We start from the raw sequence: 23,304 nt of genomic DNA, 5'->3' as shown, positions 1-23,304 counted from the left end.
CCAATGGTTTCTCTCTCAGCATCAAACAGATCAAAAGCTCTGTATGCCAAGAATCTCCTGTTACGAAGAAATCAAGAACAAGCTTCAGGTGATTCGATCAATACAAAGCCTTCTCTCCTCTTCTCCTCATAACCTAGACACCAAGAACAAAGCTCTCTCTCTCTCTCTCTCTCTCTCTCTCTCTCTCTTCCTAGTATGCACAACCCACTTATTCAATGAACACTAAGGAACCGTAATATATATATGCTGGGAAGACCGACTCGGTTCATCTTCATCATCCGTTGTGGAGGGGGTCGGAGGAACTCGGTACCCTCCTTTTGCTATCTTCCATGCCTGCCGTCTGAAAAGGCCGGGGAGGTAGCGGTCTCCGCCCGATGAAAAACGCCTGGCCTCCACTGTGGCTCCCGGAGCTCGCCAGAAACAACTGAGGGCCAGCAGCTGCAGTAGTATTCTGGAAGTACAGCCAGAAGCTCAGCAGTAGCTGCAGCGTCAGCAACAGCCCAACTCCTACCTTCCTCCTCCTCGTACAACCGGCCGTCGACATCCACGCGATCGCACCGTTATCATTCCCGAGTGAGTCTCTTCGCCTGAGCTCCACCTGCAAGACGACGACGAAGGTCCTATGTTTGAAATGAGAGGAGACGTGCAGAGTATATAGCTTGTCATGGGATGTGCGACGGATCTAACAGTTTCTTCTTTGCCATTGACGTTAGTCTTAATATCAGGAATGCCATCCCAGGTTATCACTTTCATGCCATGAAATGCATAAAGCTTCAGTTTAATTTTCCTAAATGTCAATACCAGAATTTTCAGTAATCCCTTTTAAATCTTTGCAGAAAGATTGATAGGATTTAAATGTTGAATAAATACTTAAAGAAACATGATGTTTAATGTGTCCGTTTTCAGGATAATGTAATGACAATTTCGTATTTGATGAATATTATATGTTAACCAAAAACTTAGTTATAAATCAAAAGAAAACATTAAAGATTTAAATTAAGATTCTAATGCATTAATTAGCTTCTCAGCTTCAAATGTAATATGTCGATAAGATATCATATCTTGATTTGCATATCAAATAAATGTTTCTTTTTATATTATGTATTTTCTTGTTGTTTTGTCAACTCATAATTAACCTGATCGACTTGACCTCATTTCTACCAGACCTGAACATATTGACTAGGGTTAGGTTTTCAAGCAAAGCGAATCAATCCTAAGCATCCTCACTAACATATCTTCAGAAATAAATGCATCAACTACTAGATATAGAACAATTGAATGCTTGTCCTTGTATACACATTCTGATAATACACACTGTGACTGTCATTGCACACTGTCCTTGGCATGGCAGAAGCCTGAGCTAAACCCAGCACTAAAGCTGATGGGTATCATGTATTGATATAGCCTGTTCCATGAAGAGTTTCTAGGGTTGAAGCTCTTGACGCAACAATGGAGTGTCAGGAGGACTCACATGAAGCATCCTAAATTCATCACTCATGCTCATGTGATGGGGCTGCAATCAATCATGGCTTCTATTGCAGCTAAAAAGCATGGAATACGTGAAACCTGGACCTGAAGACAATGAGCTGGTGGTACCTTCATGCTCTGGCCATCTATCGTAACAGTGGTGTGTAGCTGTGAGTGAGAATTAAATGAGTTTGATTCCAATTGTGCCTTTGATTCCGGATCTGGTTGTCTCCTAAGAACACCTGGTTTTAATTACTCATGTTTGGTGCTGCTAAGGATAATGAATGCCTCTGGTAGTTATGTTTTATGAATGATCTTGGGATTTATTTACTATTTATAACCTTGATATAGGGCAACTTGAGTTCCATGTTTGATTATAAGGATCAAATTGATTTCAAAGTATATGAATTGAAGAACAACACTCAATATGACCAATATTTTTTGTCAATAAAAACAACAAGCTTTTCATGTTTGCATGAACTAAAGAGAAAAATATTCTTTAAAGTATTTCTTATTTTATGAATTAGGAGTCTCCGAGGTATGATAAGGAGTCTCAATATGATAAAATCATCTTTCTAGTTATTACAGGATCCAGATCAAAATTCATCCTTTGAACTACTTCTGAGCACAAGTTTACTCCAATGTCAGTAAATCCTTCCTGCTTTTCCTCTTCTTTTCAGCCCAAGATGGGCCATATATTACCAGATTCGTCCTGCCAAATCTCCTATCAGCTATCTGCAGTAAGATACTTAATGGGTGAGTATTACTGCTTAACTGATAGGCTTGTCAAACATTTTATTTGAAGGCCTAAAGTGTTTGTGCAACAGAATAAATAGAAACAATGATATACAGGAAAATTCAACATGCTACCTGAATGAGGAAAAATAGAAATTGACCGTTGGGGCCTTTATTGAGGCTTTAAATCCCTCTCCCTCTCCTCCTTCACTCACTCTCTCATTCTCGCTCTTTCTCACTGTCATTTGTGAACTCTTACTTGTGACTAAAAGTTCTTAAATGGCTCAAGATCAATGGAAGAAACTTCCTCCCAACAGATCCAAAAAGATAAATTCAATTTTTACTCCTTAGATCCAAACTATTCATTTATGGCTTAGATACACTTTATTCTTATCTAAATAGAAAAAATCTTTACAAATGATTTTTTCCTATTTTCTGACCATTTTCCAGCCTGTTTTCCGAAAACTGATACATACCAGCATACCATCTCACAGTACTAACCAGTCAATGCCAGTCCACCAAGGGACGGATACCACCAATCAACACGGCACAACGGTCCTTGGTTTATACAATATGTCCATCTATAGTATATTACATTTCATCTATCTTTATGCTGAAATGGTGTCTGGGATATGAGGTGTTAGGTAGAGAAGAAAATGAGGAACTGATAAATTAAACAATTGAGTTCAGAATCATAAGCAAAAATATCTGCTTCATACAATTAATAGATGATATAATTAATTCCTTAACTCTGACCGTGACTGCCCCCCGCCCCCCCTCTTTTTTTTTTTTCTTGCAAATGATAGAGGGGAGGGCCTCCACCTAGGGAAATACCTAGGCGAGTACCATGTCATCATCTCCACAGACACTTGAACCTAGAACCTCTTCAAGAAAAAGAGGTAATACAAACAGAGGCCTCAGTGCACTCAAAGAAACTTGCAAACAATTTTGGTTCAATTTGCATCTATTCGCTAAAGATCATCATAAAAAATATGGACCAACAATTCAGTGACACCATTTATTTTAATATATTATTCTGCCCACTCTCCCTGTAGTAAATTTGTTGATTAACCTTTGTATATTTGAAGAAAGTATTCTTAATGACAAAAAATGTCTTGCCAGAGCAGAAGTGCCACAGGAAATGCTGCAAAACAATTCCGTTCCAACAGGCACATTCTAGTTCACACACCACCTGTGCTGATAACCTTAAGGCCTAATATTCATAGGTATCCAGGACATCAAGTATCCGTATAGGCCTACATCTACATGAAAAATTACCATAATGCCATATGGAAAAGATAAATCATGAAAAGAATATCATTGCCAGTACATTCTAGTTGAATTAAACACTAATAAGTTATAGAACCATAATCATTTTGTGTACACAGATTGTGCCAAAAAAATGTACAAGAACTAGTTTATTCAGTGGTAACACAAAATAAAACAAAGAAATCGAATATTAAATGCCGGAAAAAGAATGGGTGACAGGAATCATAGAGAAAAGCTTTAACACACAAAATAGTGTGACTTGCACATTTGAGCCTTGGTCCTATGACAGCAACAGCGATTTGTGACATAATTTAATAATCAGGGTAGTAAAATAAACATAAGCATGACATTAATAAACAAGAGGGATAAGTTTAACAAGCATAGATTTATTATTATAGACTAATATACAGCAAGGGACAAGCTATGATAATCCACACGAAAAAAACATCTTGTATGATGACAAACAAAATGTTATAGTCCACACTATGAGTTCCTTTCACCAAAGAACTAGAACAAATAAACAAAATGTCCCAAGTCATGATCCATCCCAATGGAATAACTTAAGCCCAAGTTAATAGTACTATATTCATTAGACCCTTATAAGTTAATCAAAATCTATAGCCACTTCCAATGTCAAACTAAATCAAAATATTGAAATATTTCTCGCTTGAAGATTTGATTAGGAACCAAAATAGGTCATAAACCTTAATGCATGTGAGGCCTAGCCTAGTGATGGCTTCACACTATGGCGTGCCCTTTAGTCCCGTCCACAAGTAGTCCTTTCTTAGTCGAGTCCTTCACCCTCCTCAATACTAGATTACTTCTAATACCATTTATCATGACTACTTCCAATAAGATAACTTTAACTTATTAAACCTGAACCACCAGTCCAAAATGCCTAAATCTAACTTACAACATTCTACCCATCAAACCCTTATAAACCCATAATCAATTCTAATGTGAGACTAAAGCAGGGTATTATATCCCTAATATTAAAACATTTTAAAAAAACAAATTTTTTGTAACAAACTATTGTTCTAATTTAATCCCTTATCAACCTAAAACAAAAGTATTTTACTGTCTGACAAGTGCCAACATAACGAAATAAAAAATTATCATACTATTAAAGATATTAAGATAAGAATACAAAAATAAAAAGTTGATAGAAAGTACTTTTATGAGATGACCACAAGAGTCAGCCAACAAAGTCTTAAGGGGATACTCCACCAGCTAGCAAAAAAAGACAAGTATTACAGTTAAATCTGACCAGAGCAGCATTAAGAAAAAAGAAAAAAATTATGCCAAAGCATGACTCACGATGAAACAGTCTTCTCCAACCAAAGGTGATTTTCCAAGATGATCCATGAGCACGGTATAATCGACGGCCATGTAGGGTGGTGTGACACTTATATAGTCAAATGATCTGTTCTTATCTGCAACAGAAGAAAATTTTCAAATTTATCAGCTATGGCAAGTCTTTAGACTGAAGAGCTAGCAACTTGAAAACATAAAGAATGACTCAGCTAGATAAGAATTAATATTGAAACAAGGCCATAAATTATTTTTTTGGATACAGTTTAAATATGTTGTTATTATAGGCAATATTAGTCATTCAATAACTAAAATCAATTTACAAATTCTAATATGGTATGGCCACCAAAAGTGAAAATGATCAGTGATTTAAAAAGCGCGAGGCGCCAAAAGGCGCCAAGGTCAAAAAACGCCCAAGGCGCTAAGCACTCGCCCGAACGAAGCGAGGCGCTAAAATATAAAAATATATAATATAATTAATAAATATAATTATTTAAAATTTTAAATAAAAATATGCTATTAAATTAAAAAAATCTAAGATACAAAATCACAATGTCACATTAACAAAAAGTTTCAAAATTCAAAACAATAAAATTTTATTAACAGTGTTGAAAATTAATCATTTCAAAATTCAAATAAACTTAATATTAACAATATAAACCTGCTGACGGAGAAACGATGAAGCAGCGGCGAGTGGCGACAGCGGCAAGCAGCGGCGGCAGCGGGAAAGGGAGCGGGAGCGGCGAGCAGCGACAGCGGCAAGTAGCGGCAGCGGGAGTAGGAGCAGGAGCGACGAGTAGCGGGAGGCGCGAGCAGCGACAGAGGCAGCGTTTGCGACCAGCGACAGTGGCGAGCGGCGACAACGGCAACGTTTGCGAGCAGCGACAGTGGCGAGCAACGAGATTGGGATCGGGATCGGGATCAGGATCGGGATCGGGAGCGGCGGCGGCGGCGGCAGTGGCAGCGGGTTAGGGTTGGGTAAGGGTTAGGGTTGGGTAAAGGTTATATCGGTTTAGTTGGTTCGATTGAACTAACTAGCAACCGAACCAGGACCGAACCAGACCTAAAATCCTGGTTCAGTCGCCTTGGTTTACCCAGGCGCTCACCCGAAGCGCCCAAGTGGCACCTGTTTGAAGCGCGCCACCTGGGAGATTAGCGAGGCGCTCGGGCCTCGCCTCGCCTCGCCCGAGCGCCCGAGCGCCTTTTTCAATCACTGAAAATGATACCATATAATCTTACATAACAGTGGAACCAACACACCAACCAATCACTGTATGCATAAGCACACTAAAATATGTCCAAGTTTCGCTAAAATAAGCACTCATCCTAAATGTATCATGTTGGCATCCTATGATGGGTATCAACTTGAACTAGAAAACATCTCCAGCGAGAAAATTGCAAAAATTTCATAAATATAACATCTTAGTGTCTCAAGGAAATAGATAATAGTCAAAAGAGCAATATAATAGCTAAAAGTACATCCGGCAGAAGGGTTGTAGGAAAGGTATCCCTCAACATGAAGCATCATTTCTTCAGATAAAAGTTTTCTACAAATGAAATTTTAATTTGTCCATTTGTGAGATCTTTGTTTTTTAGCTTTGACCATGGGATTATTTTAAAAAACAGATCTCTCCTCTACAAGGAGTACCAAGCAATCTAGGCTCAACTTATTGTTAATACATTCAATTTGAGATGCTTAGTAGACAAACATGTGGACTCATATCCCAATAATCAATTTACAACCTGATGCAGCTTTCCAAAAGAGACAACATAGACAACAAAATGTCATGCTAGTACAATTTCAACAAGATGTACAACATCTTTGAAAGTTGGGAATGTGCCACCTAGTCCATCCATATTAGATTGTGATAAGTATTTACATGAAATCCCAACCAAATACATAATGGATACATCCAGAACAATTTTATTTTATATCTATACTCTTATATTGATAAGTGGCTGACCCAATTGGATCCTTTACCACTTTTGGGTCTTCCACTCTTCTTAAGTGGGTGAAGGAAAGAAGTTCTTGTTTACCTAACAATGTTGTGTCGATGGATGCATATCGGCACAATGTTATGAAGCCATTAGACACCGAATCACCCTCCTAAGGGTCCCACCTCCACTGGCAGCTAGATTTTCTATTTGTCTATTATTTTAGTTATACTCTTGTCTCCTAAGAATCACCCTCCTAAGGAGGGTTTTACATCTTGAGTATAGATCCACACTGGTGGATGACCAGATTTACATGGATTCGTTAATAATGATGTACTGAAACATGGTAGACTAGTATGTACCATAATACAGAGAAGGGGAAGTAGAAGGAGAAAAAGAGGAGGGAAAAGCAAAAGAGGAAGAGGAGAGGAGGGAGAGAAGGAAAAGAAGGGATAAACGTGTCTTTAGATGGGATTGTGTACCATACTGCAAGTCTTGGTAATCGTTTTGCTACAATTACAGCATAATTATCATACCTTAGTGGTTTATTCTCGTCTCTCACTCTCTCCCTTTCATCTTTGTAAAGGTTAATTCTTGAATTGGAAATACTCTGATAGGAAGATCATTTATAGAATGTAAAAATGGTCATCACTCAACCTACAAGACAGGTTGAAAAATACCATGCAGAAACAATACCAACATGCATCATGTCAATCTACAACAAAGATGCCAATGTTGACCTTTGATATGTGCTACCCTATACAGTGCCAAGAAGATATAGGCACACCCCTACACCATGGTATGAAAATCCTTGCCTAACAACAGTGCATTTGAAAAAGAAAAAGCTTCTCATGGAAGATGTATTCTGAATCTCTGCCAATTCTGTTTTGCTTTGGCAAGCCAACATTTGGTTAGAGGTGGCAAACAAATTTTGTAAGAAAGGCCCAAACTTAATGTACTTGAGACATTCACAAAATTTTTTAAAGTGCTATTAATGAGTGGTGAAATGATTAATACGAGGAGAGGTAGAGGGTGACCTGAAAAGAAATTACAAAAAAAATATAATTGAAGATTTAGATACTCTTAGCTAAGGATATGACTTTCACATAACTCAACGATACAAAAAAATCCATGCAACTGATATCAAATAGTTAGGAATTTATGACTTTGTTGTTGTTATTGTTGTATGGGCATCAACGTTTGAAACTCCACCTAATATTTTTAATGTCAGTCTACTTTTTCAAGAAGTGCAACTTATTAATAAAATTTTTTAAATTATATATATATATATATATATATATATATCATAAGTTTCATCAAGGTTCGTCATACCACGGTGTACCGCCCGATATATACCAGTTTGACAAGGGACCGATATAGGTGGTACATATCAGTCTATCGACATACCTCATTGTATTGTGTGTCGGTATATCGGTATGTACTGTACTGATGACCGATCAGTACATCAGCACGGATCGGTAAACCGAACCATGAGTTTCATAATCTAAATAATATTTCAATTGTGTGCATCCAAGTCCACTTTGTGTCTTAGCTTGATTAAATTGTAAGAAAATAAAAAGGGCTAACAGTGATGCAATCTATCATACATCCAAACAATCTAAATTTTTGAGAGTTACATTTTTTAGAAAAATAAAAGAACAAATAATAGTGTACTATATCAAAAATATTAAAGCACCCATAACTATAAAAAGGAAAATAAGAAATATCGCAGATCTTATATCTTCATTCAATGTGAAGGTAAAATTGGATACCCTTTTGTTGCCTAAATACAGAACTATTTTGTGAATCAATATTAAAATCCATGCCAAAATTAACATAAAACATCACTATCTCGAATATTATGCATTAGCAATAGAACTTGTAATAAGTATATCTATATTATTAACCCATAAATCAACACTAGTATAGCTTAACTTTCCTATATTGTAGGCAAGGTTGACCAATTCCTCTAATTTTAATTATTGACTGTCATGAACTCATTATGTATAAAGATAATGCATCCAAAGCCTCCTTGAAGCACACCAATCCTGACGCAAGTACATACGAAAGTCAAGCATGGTCTCTATCACAAGAACCTCAAATCCATTAGTCAACCACCCACTGTACTCAGTGATTTGGTGTTTAATTCTATGATACTCTATACCCAATACAACTTTACCAAGGACAAGAAGGGATTGGCAAAGGCATGCCCTTCATGTGAGAGCAAATGATTAACTAATATGTTAGCTTCTTGGGATTTTATTCCACTTTAAACCAAATTGTAAAGAATTTGCAAATAAAATATATACTTTCCAATTAACTATTGTAGGCATTATTTTACTTCAATGGAAGGATACTAAATATGAGAGGACTAAAATTTAACCTCACACTGATACAAATAAAGCATGCCAGGTACAATAAACTTCTAATCTTCAAAATCCTATCAACAAATATAAACATATAAGCAGTGTTAAACACCACTTGATGACCCTTAAGGCAAAATAACTAAGTACCCTATTTGACTCAATAAAACCAGCAACTGAGCTTCTATAAAAACATCAAAGACTTCCATGATTTACCAAAATATAAAACATGATCATACAACTTAGGAACCCAGAAATGATTTCTAACATTCCCAAAAATAGAGGGTAAAAGATATTACTTCTTAAAAAAATGGATAATTTCTCTTCAGAACAGTATAATCAGTAGACTCAAAACACTCAACGGAACAAAATGGTTCATGAGTATACCGCCTACTAATCACATCTTACTTTGTCAACAATATACAGACATAGGCCATGGATGCATGCCCATGAAGTGCACGTCATGCCTCGATGGGCACAACAAAGTGCTTTAATCATAGAAAAATGTGAAAACGTTCACAAGTGTTACAGTGAACATTATTTGGTGCTTTTTGTTAGTAGCACATATGCGTTTGAAAAAATGTACCAACTCCATTCTGTGGCAGCCACAAGCCACTAAGCATGCATGGAGCACTTAGTTTGACTCTAATATTTAATTAATAAGTGAGCAAGCTACCAATAATCTAGAGATGCAAACAAAATTATGACCACAGTTATTGCCGATTATAAGAAAAAGGAATAGTTATCAGTAAAGCCAGTCCTTTGGACAAATTTATGGTCCTAGTTAAGGTTGACAAGGATTGCAATGAACTAATGGCAGGTAAAGCAACATGAGTACCTGAAGATTGTTCAGCTTGCTCCAAGAATCTTTCAACACGAATTGTATGTATAACTGAAACATTAGAAAATCCTGTCCATTCTAAATTGGGTTGCAGCACTTCAGAGACAACCCAAGGATCCATCTCAACGAAGTGTACCTGGGAAAAGAAGCAAATTGGCGGTTTACAATAAATAACACATAAAACGATGAAGAAGAATAGAACAAGGAGACGGCTTATATTGGCAAGATATTAATTTTCATTAAACAATGAGCCACCAATCAAGGATAACCAACTTGGTAAATCCAAACAAACAGAAACCGACTATTTTGTCTACCAGATCATAAGGGTTGCCAGCAAGATCAGTTGTGAAACTCAGAAGCTGAAGCAGGTATGAAATGAGACGGACAGAAATACTTGAAACCAGGGTTTGCCGTACCGAGCCGTACCGCCCGTACCGGGCGGTACGTACCGGTCCGACAAGTTGTCGGTACGCGGACCGCCCTGTACCGGTCCGCACTGTAGCAGTGCTACAGTGCTCGGTACACCTCGGTATACCGGTCGGTACACCCGTACCGTACCGTACCGAGCATGAGTCGAAACGCCGGTACGGTACGGTACGGCGAACCTTGCTTGAAACTAATATACAAATAAAGTTTCTAACTTAGAAAACACCTCTGAACATCCACGGCTTATAGCTTCAATTCCAACAGATCCAGTTCCACTATACAAGTCCAACCAGCGTCCTGGCCTTAGCGAAGCAGGACAGCCACCAGCCACCTAAAAGCCATAGAAACTATTGAAACCAATCTCATTATTGGAGATATATATATATATATATATATATTATGGTATGCTAAGGATGCTGAAGATTATAATTGTGACATTTTCAAGTACAAATAAATTGCAATTTTAAATAACACCAACTAAGTTCTGCAGATCTCATCCATACCTGTAAAATATCAAAGGCTGCTCCTCTGACAACTTCCATCATAGGTCGGACATCCATACCTTTAGGCGAAAGCAACTTCTTCCTGCGAGCTTTTCCTCCTAACACCTAGGCAAAAAAAAAAAAACAAAATCCATTTCTTAATTAACAAAGCCATGACAATCTGAGAAATAAACTTGAAATTGAACAAATAAACCATCCTGTATTTTCTCAATCTCCAAAAATGAAGAAGCATCAAAAGGATATGGTTCATGATAAATAATTATGAAGTTACCTGAAACATAGCAGTTGCAGAAAAGGGAACTGTAGTCATAAACTAAATCATACAAATATAAGAAACAAGTGAGGAGGCAAATTTCTGGAAGGATTACTGAACGAATGTTGTACCCAAGTTGGAAGTTTCAAATTACAAGTAAATTAAACCCATAGAGTCATCCCAGGGCCTCATCCTGTAAGATGCTTGATGTGGCCATGATTCAAACTTCAAAGTTAACAACTGGGAATGAATGACACAAGACCATGATGTTCCTAAAGAACTAATTAAAAAATGGTTCTACCTGGTCAAGATTTTTTCTTTTAGGCATGTGATTTTGTAATGATTTTGTTCCTAAAATTAGCTCTCAAGAATGCACACTTTAGAATTCTTATTGACTTATCATAGTAACCATGCTAGGTATATAAGATATCGGTTTTACAAATGAATTGTCATGACGTAATAATATTTATACATCGAACCAAGTTAGATCAACTCCGTGGCATGAATCGAGAGCTAATTTTGACCCAACAAAACCTCTATAGACTACCTGAGAGAAGCAAAGTAGTTTTCCAACCAATAAACTAGGTTTAATCTTTGGGTACGTCTTCGTGGAAAAGCTTTTCTTGCGCACCCAAGAAATTAGGGGCACAATTCAGCGTGTGAGATCCTAGTGCGATGCGTGTCTATAAATCACATTACACGAGAAAGATTTGTGAGAGGATCCTATTGGCCAAAATAGCATGATCCTTCCCGTCGATCGATTCAATGCTCAAAAACCATTCATGAAGTCCGGTTAATGCACAGGGAGGACAACGAGTAGCCCACACCGAAATCCATGAAGAATGAACATTAATGTTGTGCAGTTTTGGCGATTATTTCGCTGAGAACCCATTCATTACGGGCACCAAATAATGATGATGAATCAACAGCCAAAAGAATAAAATAATATTTTCTCTTGAATATATATATATATATATATATATATTAGGTTCATTTTATTTTCAGAGCTTTGAATAATATTTTATTTAAGTTGATCTAGTTTAGTAAAAATTAGATAGAGGTTTATTTGATATTTATTTATTTATTTATGAAGAGTCCAAGTCCTGATAATTCTAGGTGGAACTCTATAAATAGGAATATATCTATTTTTTTTGTAAATAAAAAAAAAATTATTTAGTCTTTTGACAAACCCTAGGAGGCCGATCCTTTCGAAGTAATCAAGGAGGTCGATTCCCTTAAAGTGATCATTCATTTTTTCTCTCTTCTTCTATTACAAAACCCTAGGAGTCTTATCATTTGATAATAGAGCAATAATCCTCGGCGTTCTTATTGTAATTTCTCACAACACCTGGCCGCAGCTATCATCATCATCTAAAAAATAAAATAAAATGAAGCCAGTGGTCACGCCCATCCTCCTCGCAGCGAGAATGGGCCATTGCTTCCTGGCCAGCGACCACCGCCATCGTTGTTTCCCGACTAGCGACCACCATCGATGTTTCTTCCTGGCCAGCGACCACCCCCCTCATTGTTGCCCACGTTGACGCCGTCGTTGTTTCCCGGCCAACGGACCACCCGCATCCTGCTAGAGCAAGAAGGGCTGTCGTCGTTGTTTCTCGACCAACAGACCATCCCCCTCGTCGATCTCAACCCTCAACGACCCTTGGTGATGCTGGTCCCAACCGCGCCATCACTGTTGCGTCTTGACGTCGGGCAACAACTCCCCTCCTTGCGATGATCGAAATAGGGCAACTCTGCATCTTCTACCGCAATCGTCGGTCACCGCTGTTTCCTCCCTTTTTGCTACTACTTCTCGGCCAACGACCATCGCCACCACTGCTTCCCAGCCATGCAACCACTATTGTCTCTCAACCTTGGCAGCAACCTCCCCTCATTGCGGTGACTAAAATAGGGCAACTCTGCATCTTCTACTACAGCCTTAACCTCGGTTGCTCGGCGATAGCTCTCCTTGGGTTGCAGCAACCGTAGCCACACATGCAGCTACCCTCAATCGCTACCACGCTGATGTCGTCACCTTCCAGCCCCTGCAGCCTCTCCCCTAGCCGCTCGATGATCGCTCCCCTTAGGTCGTAGCAACCGCAGCCATAAGCATAACCACCCTCAGTTGCTCCCCATGCTGATGCTACCGCCTTCCAGCCCTCATAGCATCACCCCATGTAGCGATAAAAATGGGGCAGCAACCTTTCCTCCTCGCAACGACTGCAACAAGCCTTTATGTTGCCCTCGGTGTCCGCTTCTTTGGTAGCTTCACGTTCCCTTACACCCTCAACGTTGCCCCAGGCCAAACTTCACATCAGCCACATCGAATAGCGTAGTACTGATGCCCTTGACCCGACATCAGAAACAAGAGTTGGAGATTATAGATCTATAGTCTTACGCAATGGCTCCCGACAACTCAATGAACGCCTAATTAGAAGCTTTAGAAACCATAATTGAGAATCGACTACAAGATGTTGAATCTCAGATTTTGATGATGAAATCAATTGATGAGTTTGTGATCTAATCTATATTTTGAGTGACATAGGACTAGCTTCGATCAAAGAGAGGCAAATTGATTGAAGTAGGAGGAATATGACGTTAGGCTAGAGTTGAACATGTTAGGAGATTGGACGTCGGGCTGAAGGATCGATCGACGTGCCGGCAGAAGGACTTCGTGCCGTGAGTTCGGGTATCAAGCCAAAGGATCAGATAGTGCGGTAAGGAGATCAGAAGTTACGGGAGTCAACATGCTGATTAGGCAATTTGCTGAAGGAGAAGACGAAACATCGAAGGATCAGACGAAGTGCCGGAAGAACCAATGACATGCTGGACAACATAGGATTCATGCTTTGTAATAATTTGTCTAGATCGAGTTTAGGTCTAATTGAGTCGATATCGGAGTGAAACAATGCCAACTCAATTAGGGGCCAATTGAGCTTGAATCAGAGCTGAATTGAGCATGTTGTTTGACCCATTTAGTGTCCAATAGCAAGGTCTAGCGGTGGTACCACCCAGACTGGGCGGTGGTACTATCCAATGTTAGGGTGTCAGGTGGTAATAATGCTAGACTGGGCGGTGGTACCACCTAGTGTCAGAAAGTACTAGCGGTGGAACCACCCAATACTAGCGGTGGCACCGCTAGTACCCTGAAATCTTAGGGATTTAAATTTTTAGCTCCAAATTTGAATCTATTTGGGGCCTATAAAAACTCCACTATCCCTATTCAGTTTACATAAGAATAGAGAGAAAAAAAAAGAAAGAAAACACTATTGTAATATTGTGAGAACTCCTCTCAAGCTTTAAGTGTTGGGTGAAGTTTGAGAGAGGGGTGAGTGGTTGTAAAGGTTATCTCCTAAACCTATGAAAAGGAGAAAAATGGGTGTAAAAGGGTAATTGATCTTCCCCTATTGAAAGAAGATCGGTTGTGGAAGCCAGTGGCCTCGAGTGTAAGGATGTTTATAACTTGGGCCCCCTAGGTAAGGATATTTCAGAAGAAGATACATCCAAGTTGCTAGATAGAGAGAAAGGGTTTTATTTAAATCCAAAGCATCAAAATTAAGATCATCATCAAAATCATTTTTCTTAACTCGGGAAACTTCATTAAAAACAACATGAATAGATTCTTTTATAACCAAAGTTCTTTTGTTAAAAATACGAAATTCTTTAGAAATAGAAGAATAGCCAAGAAAAATTCCTTCATCGGATTTTGCATCAAACTTTCTTAAGGCATCTTTTTCATTCAAGATAAAACATTTATACCCGAAAACTTTAAAATATGAAACATTGGGTTTTTTGTTGTTCCACAACTCATAAGGAGTTTTGGAGAGTAATGGTCTTACTAGAATCCTATTCGTGACATAGCATACCACATTTACGGCTTCGGCCCAAAAGTATTTGGGAAGACTATGTTCATTTAACATGGTTCTAGCCATTTCTTATAAGTTTCTATTTTTTCTTTCTACTACTCCATTTTGTTGAGAATTTCTTTGAGTAGCGAAATTGTGGTGGTATCCATTATATTCCCAAATTCTTGGAAATCACAGTTTTGAAATTCACCACCATGATCACTTCGAATCGATGAAATCATAAAACCCTTTTCATTTTGAACAAGTTTACAAAACTTAGAAAAATGTCTAAAGCAATCACTTTTGTGTTGAATCTCGTATTTTGAAGATGAAACTACTTGATATATGTTTATGATTTAATCTACGTTTTGAGGGCCGCAGGATGTTTCGATCAGGATGAGACAATTAAAGCAGGAAAATCATGTTGTGCCGGAGGAACATGTCAGAAGATTGGACGTCGGGCTGGTGGATCGGTCGACGTATCGACAGAAGGCTTCGGGCTGTGGACTCGGGCATCGGGCCAAGAAGAGCGGGTATTGTGCCAAGGATATCGGAGTTGCGGAGCCAACTGGCCGATTGGGCAATAGGCCGCAGGAAAGGACGATGCGCCGAAGAATCGGACGAAGCGTCGAGGGACCAATGACATGCCGGACAACTTGGTTAATTGCTTAGGATTAATTGTCTCGATCGAAGTTTTGTTTTGAGTGTGTAGGATTAACTACGATGGAAGAAAGACATGCAGCAGGAGTTACGCCGGAGTCATGATAATGATCACGTTGGGAGTTCGAGAGCTCGACGGAAGTTCGAACAGTCGTCGGAGGTTCTGCGGGAACAAATCCGAGAAGTCCAGAAGCTTGCCAAAGAAGCTCATCGGAACTTGCCAAGTGGATCGTCGCAAGTCCAGGAGTTTGCCGGAAGTCCGCAGGAGCATCACCGAGGGTTTATCGGATGATCGACGGAAGTTCGCCGAAAACTCGCCGGAAGAAGCGATTGACGCACCGGAGGAAGCTGCAGAAATTGTCTTAGGATTTATCATAGTTAGCACTAATGATTAAGTTGAAAATGGGAGGTGATCCCATTAGCTTAATCTTGGGGCAATTGTGTTGAATCTCGTATTTTGATGATGAAACTACTTGATATATGTTTATGATTTAATCTGCTATTTAAGTGACGTAGGATGCTTTGATCAGGATGAGATAATTAAAGCAGGAATATCATGTTGTGCCGGAGGAACATATCAGAAGATTGGACGTCGGGCCGGTGGATCGGTCGACATATCGACAGAAGGCTTCGGGTCGTGGACTCGGGCATCGGGCCAAGAAGAGCGGTTATTGTGCCAAGGATATCGGAGTTGCGGAGTCAACAGGCCGATTGGGCAATAGGCTGCAGGAAAGGACGATGCGCCGAAGAATCGGACAAAGCGTCGAGGGACCAATGACATGCCGGACAACTTGGTTAATTGCTTAGGATTAATTGTCTCGATCGAAGTTTTTGTTTTGAGTGTGCAGGATTAACTACAATGGAAGAAAGACATGCAGTAGGAATTGCGCCGGAGTCAAGACAATGATCACGTTGGGAGTTCGAGAGTTCTACGGAAGTTCGGACGGTCATCGGAGGTTCTACGGGAACAAATCCGAGAAGTCTAGGAGCTTGCCAAAGAAGCTCGTCGGAACTCGCCAAGTGGATCGTCGCAAGTCCAGGAGTTTGCCGGAAGTCCGTAGGAGCATCACCGAGGGTTCATCGGATGATCGACGGAAGTTCGCCGAAAGCTCACCGGAAGAAGCGATTGACGTACCGGAGCAAGTTGCAGTAAATGTCTTAGGAAATAATCGTAGTTAGTACTTTGATTAAGTTAGAAATGGGAGGTGATCCCATTAGCTTAATCTTAGGGCAATTGGGCCCCTGAAGAACTCAAATTGGGTCGAATGGTTCAACCCATTCGGACCCAGGTTGCTGTGGGAGGTGCAACCGCCCAGGCAGGGAGGTAGCACCGCCCAGGCTATGTCTCTCAGCGAGACTGGGCGGTGCAACCGCCCCAGCCAAGAGGTGCAACCGCCCAGGGCTCAGTCTCCGAGCGAGACTGGGCGGTGCAACCTCCTCTGTCAGGAGGTAGCACCGCCAGAGCTCAAGTTTCGAGCTCTGCCAAGCGGTGCAACCTCTCCAGTCAGGCGGTGCAACCGCCTGAGCTCGGTCTTCGAGCTCTGGTAGAGAGGTGCAACTGCCCCTGACAGAGGTAGCACCGCCCAGAGGCTCAGTCTTCGAGCTCTGCCAGGCGTTGCAACCTCTCCAGTCAGGAGGTGCAACCGCCTGATCCCGGAATTCCGAGATTTGATCGTTTTGAGCTCCAAATTTGAACTGGGTTGGGGCCTATAAATACCCCACCCATTCAGCACTGAAAGTATAGAACATACACTCGAAATCTTGCTATCTTTCTGTGTTTCTTAGAGCTCAAAACTGCTAGTTCTCCTCTTTCTATTCTTCAAGTTTGAGTTGTAAAGAGAGGAGAGAAAACTTCTGTAAGGGTTGTCTCCTAAGCCCGTCAAAAGGAGTGAATCTGTAAGAGGGTGGTTGGCCTTCCCCTATTGAAGGAAGGCTTCTAGTTGACGTCGGTGACCTCGTCGGTGGAGGAAGCCAAAAGTGGAGTAGGTCAAGACTGACCGAACCACTCTAAATCTCTGGTTTGCTTTTATTTTGAGCACTTTATCATTACTGCAAACCTCCTACATAGCTACTGCTCTCTGCACTTTTACGAACAAGTTTCTAAGTTCTGATCTTTCCGAATTTGCATTCAGACGTAAATCGGTGTTTTCGTACGATCTTTACATTGCAGTTTACATTTGCGTTTTGATTCTATTTATAACTGCAAACTGTCTTCTGCGCTTTTACGAACGAGTTTCTTTGCAGTTTACGTTTACGTTTTGATTCCATTTAGACGCAAACTGCGCTTAGACGCAATCTGCGCTTAGACGCAAACTGCGCTTAGACGCAATCTGAGCTTAGACGCAAACTGCACTTAGATGCAAACTGCGCTTAGACGCAATCTGCATTTAGACGCAAACTGCACTTAGACGCAAACTGCATTTAGACGCAAACTGCGTAAACTACACTTAGACGCAAACTGTGTTTAGACGTAAACTGCACTTAATCATAAGTAATCTTAGAATCGGCTTTTGCATCAAAATAGTTTTTATCGAACGAACGCAGCTTTCGTTTTTAATCGCTGAAAGATTTCCGCTGCACTAATTCACCCCCCCCCCCTCTTAGTGCTCTCGATCCTAACAATTGGTATCGAAGCGGGGTATTTCTCATTTCGGATTTACACCCGAGAGAAATGGCTCTTCAAGAGGGCTTTTCGGTCTTTCGTCCACCGTTCTTTAACGGATTGGACTACACCTATTGGAAAACTCGAATGAGAGTTTTCTTGATTTCTCTAAATCTGGATTTATAGAATATCGTTGAAAACGATTTTCAACTTCCCTCTAAACCGATGAACGAATGGTCGGATTTAGAGAAGAAGTATTTTTCTTTAAACGCAAAGGCTATGAATGCCTTATTTTGCGCTTTGGAAAAAAATGAGTTCAATCGGGTTTCTTTGTGCGAAACGCCTTTCGATATTTGGCGCACTCTTGAAATCACGCACGAGGGAACTAGTAGAGTCAAAGACTCGAAAGTTAATATTTTACTGCATGATTTCAAGCTTTTTCATATGAAACCAAGCGAAACCGTTGTTGACATGTACACCCGTTTTACGGATGTCGTCAATGGTTTAAAATCACTTGGTAAAAGCTTTTCGGATTTTGAACTCGTTAACAAAGTTTTGCGCTCACTTTCTAAAACTTGGGATTCAAAAGTAAATGCTATTCAAGAATCGAAAAACTTGAACCAATTTCCACTTGAAGAACTAATTGGTTCATTGATCACATATGAAATGACGTGCAATGCACGTGAATAACTTGAGAACCACCTTCCAAAGAACAGGAAGGATTTGGGACATAGAACATTTGAAGACCACTCGAGCATAAGCTCAAGTGATGGTGAACTTAAACTACAAATGAAACAAAAATTAAAAAGTAAAAAGAACGGAACTACTTGCTTTGAACGCAAGAAGAAGAACAAAAACTGGGATGAATCAAGCTCCTCCGAAGACGAGGAGAAAATCAACAAAGGCGAGGTGGCAAACTACGCCTTTACGCCTTTCGACGCTGAGGTAATCAAAATGCCTTTAATTTACTTTGAAATTACATGATGCTTTTCATAAAGCATTTCTCCTTTTTTAATTTTTTTGAAAATTGCATGTTTAATAATTTTATAATGAAAATACAAAAAATTAGGAATCATGCTTATCATTCTAGTAATTTTGAAAATAATCATGAAAATTACATGTTTATGATAAACAAAATGATTTTGATTAAAAATACCTTATGAAATCATGCTATATGTGGTTGAGAAGTAATAAAGTGTATCATGTTGATTTCCATTGTTATTTCTCGATTTTGAGTATATGAAATCATGTTTAATTTGAAGTTATGATTAATGAGTATATATTTTTGAAATTATGTATGATGATTCTTGATTATCGATTTTCATGATAATAACAGTGGCTTTAAAAAAATTGATGCATGTTTTCATAAATGAAAAGGCATGCTAATATGAAATCAACCACTTAAAATGAAACACTTAAAAAGGAAAAAATATATTATCAATGAAATCATGAATCTATTTATGTTATAAATTTTGTGAGCCATAAAAATGATTTTGATGATTCAAATTTGAAATGAGTTTTATTAAAATCATGATCTTGATTTTTCTCTTGAATGATTGTGACTTGTATTCCTTGATATGATTTTTATGCAATTCTTTGTATTTATGAAATATTTATCTCATCACCCAATTATTTCCTTTTCAATATTCCTCAAGTGATGATATGAATGCATGAGATATTCATGAATTTATTTTGATGTATGTAAATGAGAAGCTTCGATCATGCATGGTAGAATGCAATGTGACAAATTAATACCATGATGATTTAAAATATTTATGATTTGGAATGATACATATGCTTTTTTATGATGTGTATCATGAATGCTTTAAATGATAAATGTTTGGAATCATGATTAAAATGAAGTGATAAATACTTAAAAAATATTGATTTAATGTTCGGTATCATGAATACTTCATTATCATACAATAAAATAGTGATAAATATTTTGAAAATAAATGATTGTATCATGTTAGATGATTTTATATATTGTGCATGATAAGCTATAAGTGGTGATTGAAACAATGATTGAAATAATATGAATAATGATTTGGAATCATGCATATAATAATGAGTTTATATGTTTTGAAAATGTGCATGTTTTAATTTGAAAATATAATGATGCACAAATGAGATTGATACTAACCTTTGTCATGATTTAAAAATTGATGTAAAGGGTTTTTCCCTTCTTTTTGACAATGACAAAAAGGGAGATAGCTAGCTTGCACAATTCAAGAAGAAAGCAAAAATTGCACTTCTCAAAAGAGAAGAAATTGCTATCTTGAACATCATCAAGAAGTGCTATCTTGCAAATCTCAAGACACAAATGCAATAATGCAAAATTTGTAATTTTGCACATCATTAAAATTTATGATGCTTTGGTGATTATGCATGTTCAAAAATGTTATAAAAATCACTAGTTTACATGATGTAGAACTTAGCTATATTGAACATCACCAAGGAATGCTATCAAGTATGATTAATTTATGCATTTTAATCATTTTAACAGGAAACCTCTTTATGGTTCCCTATTTGCTCAAGCCCTATGGTAGAGGTTGATACCTAAACCAGCCATCTAATTGGTTAAGTGTTGCTACACTTTGCAAGGAACACAGCTATGTTAAAATGGCATGTATATTCAGTAGTTGTTATACAATGGTCTTGTGATTGCTATATACTACTTTTGCCAAGATTTTCAGGATCTAGGTCAGAGTTGAGATCTGGATTGCCACTCTGTTAAGATTGGATCTGAACTACCTAGCTATTACTTAGACCAACTGATTAATAAACCTGGACCTATACAGAGTTTTAAAACATTTCAAAACTCAAACCAACTTAAATGAATCCTAATCTACACTTGGATGGCATCAATCATTTAGTTGAACATGATGTGTGCAAACAATCACCTAAACAGTAAAAAAGTTCACAAAAGTTCTCCTCAAAAGTAGTTTTATCACAACATTGCTTACGTGATGCTGCACAAAACCAATTATGACAATCCGGGTATCCTAGTTCCAGTAAATAAGTAGAACAATAGTAAATTAGACCTTAACCCATTTAATTAATAATGCTTTTATTATAATCAAATGTGTACAGGAATTTTTTATTGGTCCATTTTCCCTCACTTTTATCTTTTAGAATCATGAACCCATGTTTTCCTCCATTTTCACAGACTAGAAGCGCACAAAATAACTAATTTCCCAAAAAAGGAAAATCACCATAATTTGCAGAAATTTTGGAAATATAGAAAAAAGCAAGGAAAGAAGACCATCATATATATATATATATATATATATATATATATATATATATATATATATATGCACCCCAGAAAGGCAGGTGCATCGCCCCACGAGACTCATTAAAGGATCCAAGTATCAAGAAGATGTTCCAGGAGGAAAGATGAACATCTCAATAGATTTGGGAGGATGAATGACCTAAAAGGGAAAATAAATAAAAAAAGGTATAATGCCTTCTATAAAAAATGCAAATGTATTTATATTAAATATGGGGATGGAAACATCAAGAAAAAAGTTATGCACTCAAACATGAGCTGCTTTCCCCTTTGCACAAAAAGACCAGCACGGAAGCATTCATGTTCACCTTTTTTTTCCAGAAAAAAGGAAACTATATTAACAGCATTCATGTTCGCTTATCAATGTCTGGGAGATATGACAATCATCAATATGGGGTAGCACATTAGCTGAAGGTATTTCCACTATTTCCCTAACTTCGTTATTAGCCTTAAAAGTTAGAATCATGCGACAAGATAGCTGAGATTATATTGTGGACTGATCCTTGGCGTAGGGACTACTATTGTCGAAAAGCATGAAATCTCTCGATAATGGTGCACAAAGTAGCCTGAAGCTAGGGAAAACAGCTGCCACTTCAAAGCTAGTTTGTACCCATGTGCACAATGTAAAACACAGTAAGAACTTCCCGCGGGGAGTACCTGAAGCAGCCTATGGGTAGTCCGCGGCGGCGGCTTCGGCTCGTCAAGTGGCAGGGGCATGCGCTTCCCCTTCCCAGCCCTGTTTTCTTCATCCCTCCTCCTCCTCCTCAGCTACGGCGTGCATTGATGATTCAACCAAATACAACAAAGATTGAAGAATTACACAGGGGAGTAGATACAGTTAATGAGAAAAGAGGAAGAATAAATCGAACCTTGTGGGCAGATAGGGAGATGCAGTCCGACGGGTCGAGGCCGTGGGTCTCCAGTATTTCTTGCTTCCGCTCCAACTCACGCCCGTAGACCGGCCTAGCATCTGCGCCACGCCACGAAACATTCCAACAAATAGGCCCGGGTTAGTCGGTTGAGTAATTCGTGTAGAGAGTGGTGAAGGAAGAAGATTATTCATACTGGAGGAGGAGGAGAGGATGAGAACGGAAGTGCGGCGGCGGTGAGGGTCGGCATTGGGGAAGCCGAAGAGGGGAAAGAGGGCGGCGGGGAGGGATGAAGGGCTTGCGGAAGTACGAAGATGACGCTGTTGACGGTGATGAAGGGAGGAGAACGGAGGAGAAGGAGAGAGGGCAGAGGACGCCATCAGCGGCAGCGACGCCCAATTATGCTCGGGTTGAGGGGAGGGAGGGGGAAGAGCCAATCCATGAAACAGATCATATAAATATCTTTGCATAAATATTATCGGAGTCTCAAAACCGCACCAACACGAATACCGGCCCTGTTATTGGAGAGGTACGGCAGCTATTTGGTCGATCGCACGTGGGTGCCCACAGGTAATCTAATCAACAGTCAGGTACACGGCTCTTTGGCGATTAAAATGCAAAAGCTTGATACTCAGAGTGTTCCCACTAATCTACCTGCCTTAATGATTGGTGATAACGATGGTTGTTTGGCGAGTCCCGCAGTCCGTCCCAAATAGAATCCGACGGATGTTCGTGTCATTATACCCCTTTAGAAGCCGCCTATGTTAAGCTAATTAATTTTTTGAAATCTAAATAAAAGGGGAACGATCATATTCTCACAGTGTTGTTAAATGGTTCGTCTAGTAATGGTCAGCCTAGACGATGAACATTTAATTTATATTATAATATTTATATAAATATACTTATCTTAAATGTCATCGATTTTATTTATATATT

At 38.9% G+C, this 23,304-nt stretch overlaps 1 protein-coding gene across 2 annotated transcripts; it reads right to left on the bottom strand.

Moving 5' to 3' along the window:
* Window positions 1-1,871: 1,871 nt before the first annotated feature.
* LOC135597210 (uncharacterized) lies at window positions 1,872-22,819 on the bottom strand. 2 transcript variants are annotated; one of them, XM_065089856.1, is made up of 9 exons: window positions 22,565-22,819; window positions 22,369-22,469; window positions 22,157-22,267; window positions 10,851-10,955; window positions 10,574-10,678; window positions 9,919-10,057; window positions 4,789-4,904; window positions 4,645-4,701; window positions 1,872-2,202 (listed from the first exon to the last, which is right to left on the bottom strand). In XM_065089856.1, the coding sequence occupies exons 1-9, from the start codon at window positions 22,746-22,748 to the stop codon at window positions 2,101-2,103; spliced, it is 1,020 nt and encodes a 339-aa protein (XP_064945928.1). In that variant the 5' UTR covers window positions 22,749-22,819; the 3' UTR covers window positions 1,872-2,100. The 2 variants fall into 2 exon arrangements, with proteins under 2 accessions (XP_064945928.1, XP_064945929.1); XM_065089857.1 differs by lacking the exon at window positions 10,574-10,678.
* Between the last annotated feature and the right edge of the window lie 485 nt (window positions 22,820-23,304).

This window comes from Musa acuminata, chromosome BXJ1-11 (assembly GCF_036884655.1).
Source record: "Musa acuminata AAA Group cultivar baxijiao chromosome BXJ1-11, Cavendish_Baxijiao_AAA, whole genome shotgun sequence".
Classification (NCBI taxonomy): Eukaryota; Viridiplantae; Streptophyta; class Magnoliopsida; order Zingiberales; family Musaceae; genus Musa; species Musa acuminata.
Note: the sequence above shows the minus strand (reverse complement) of the source record. Positions and strands in the feature narration are given on the sequence as shown.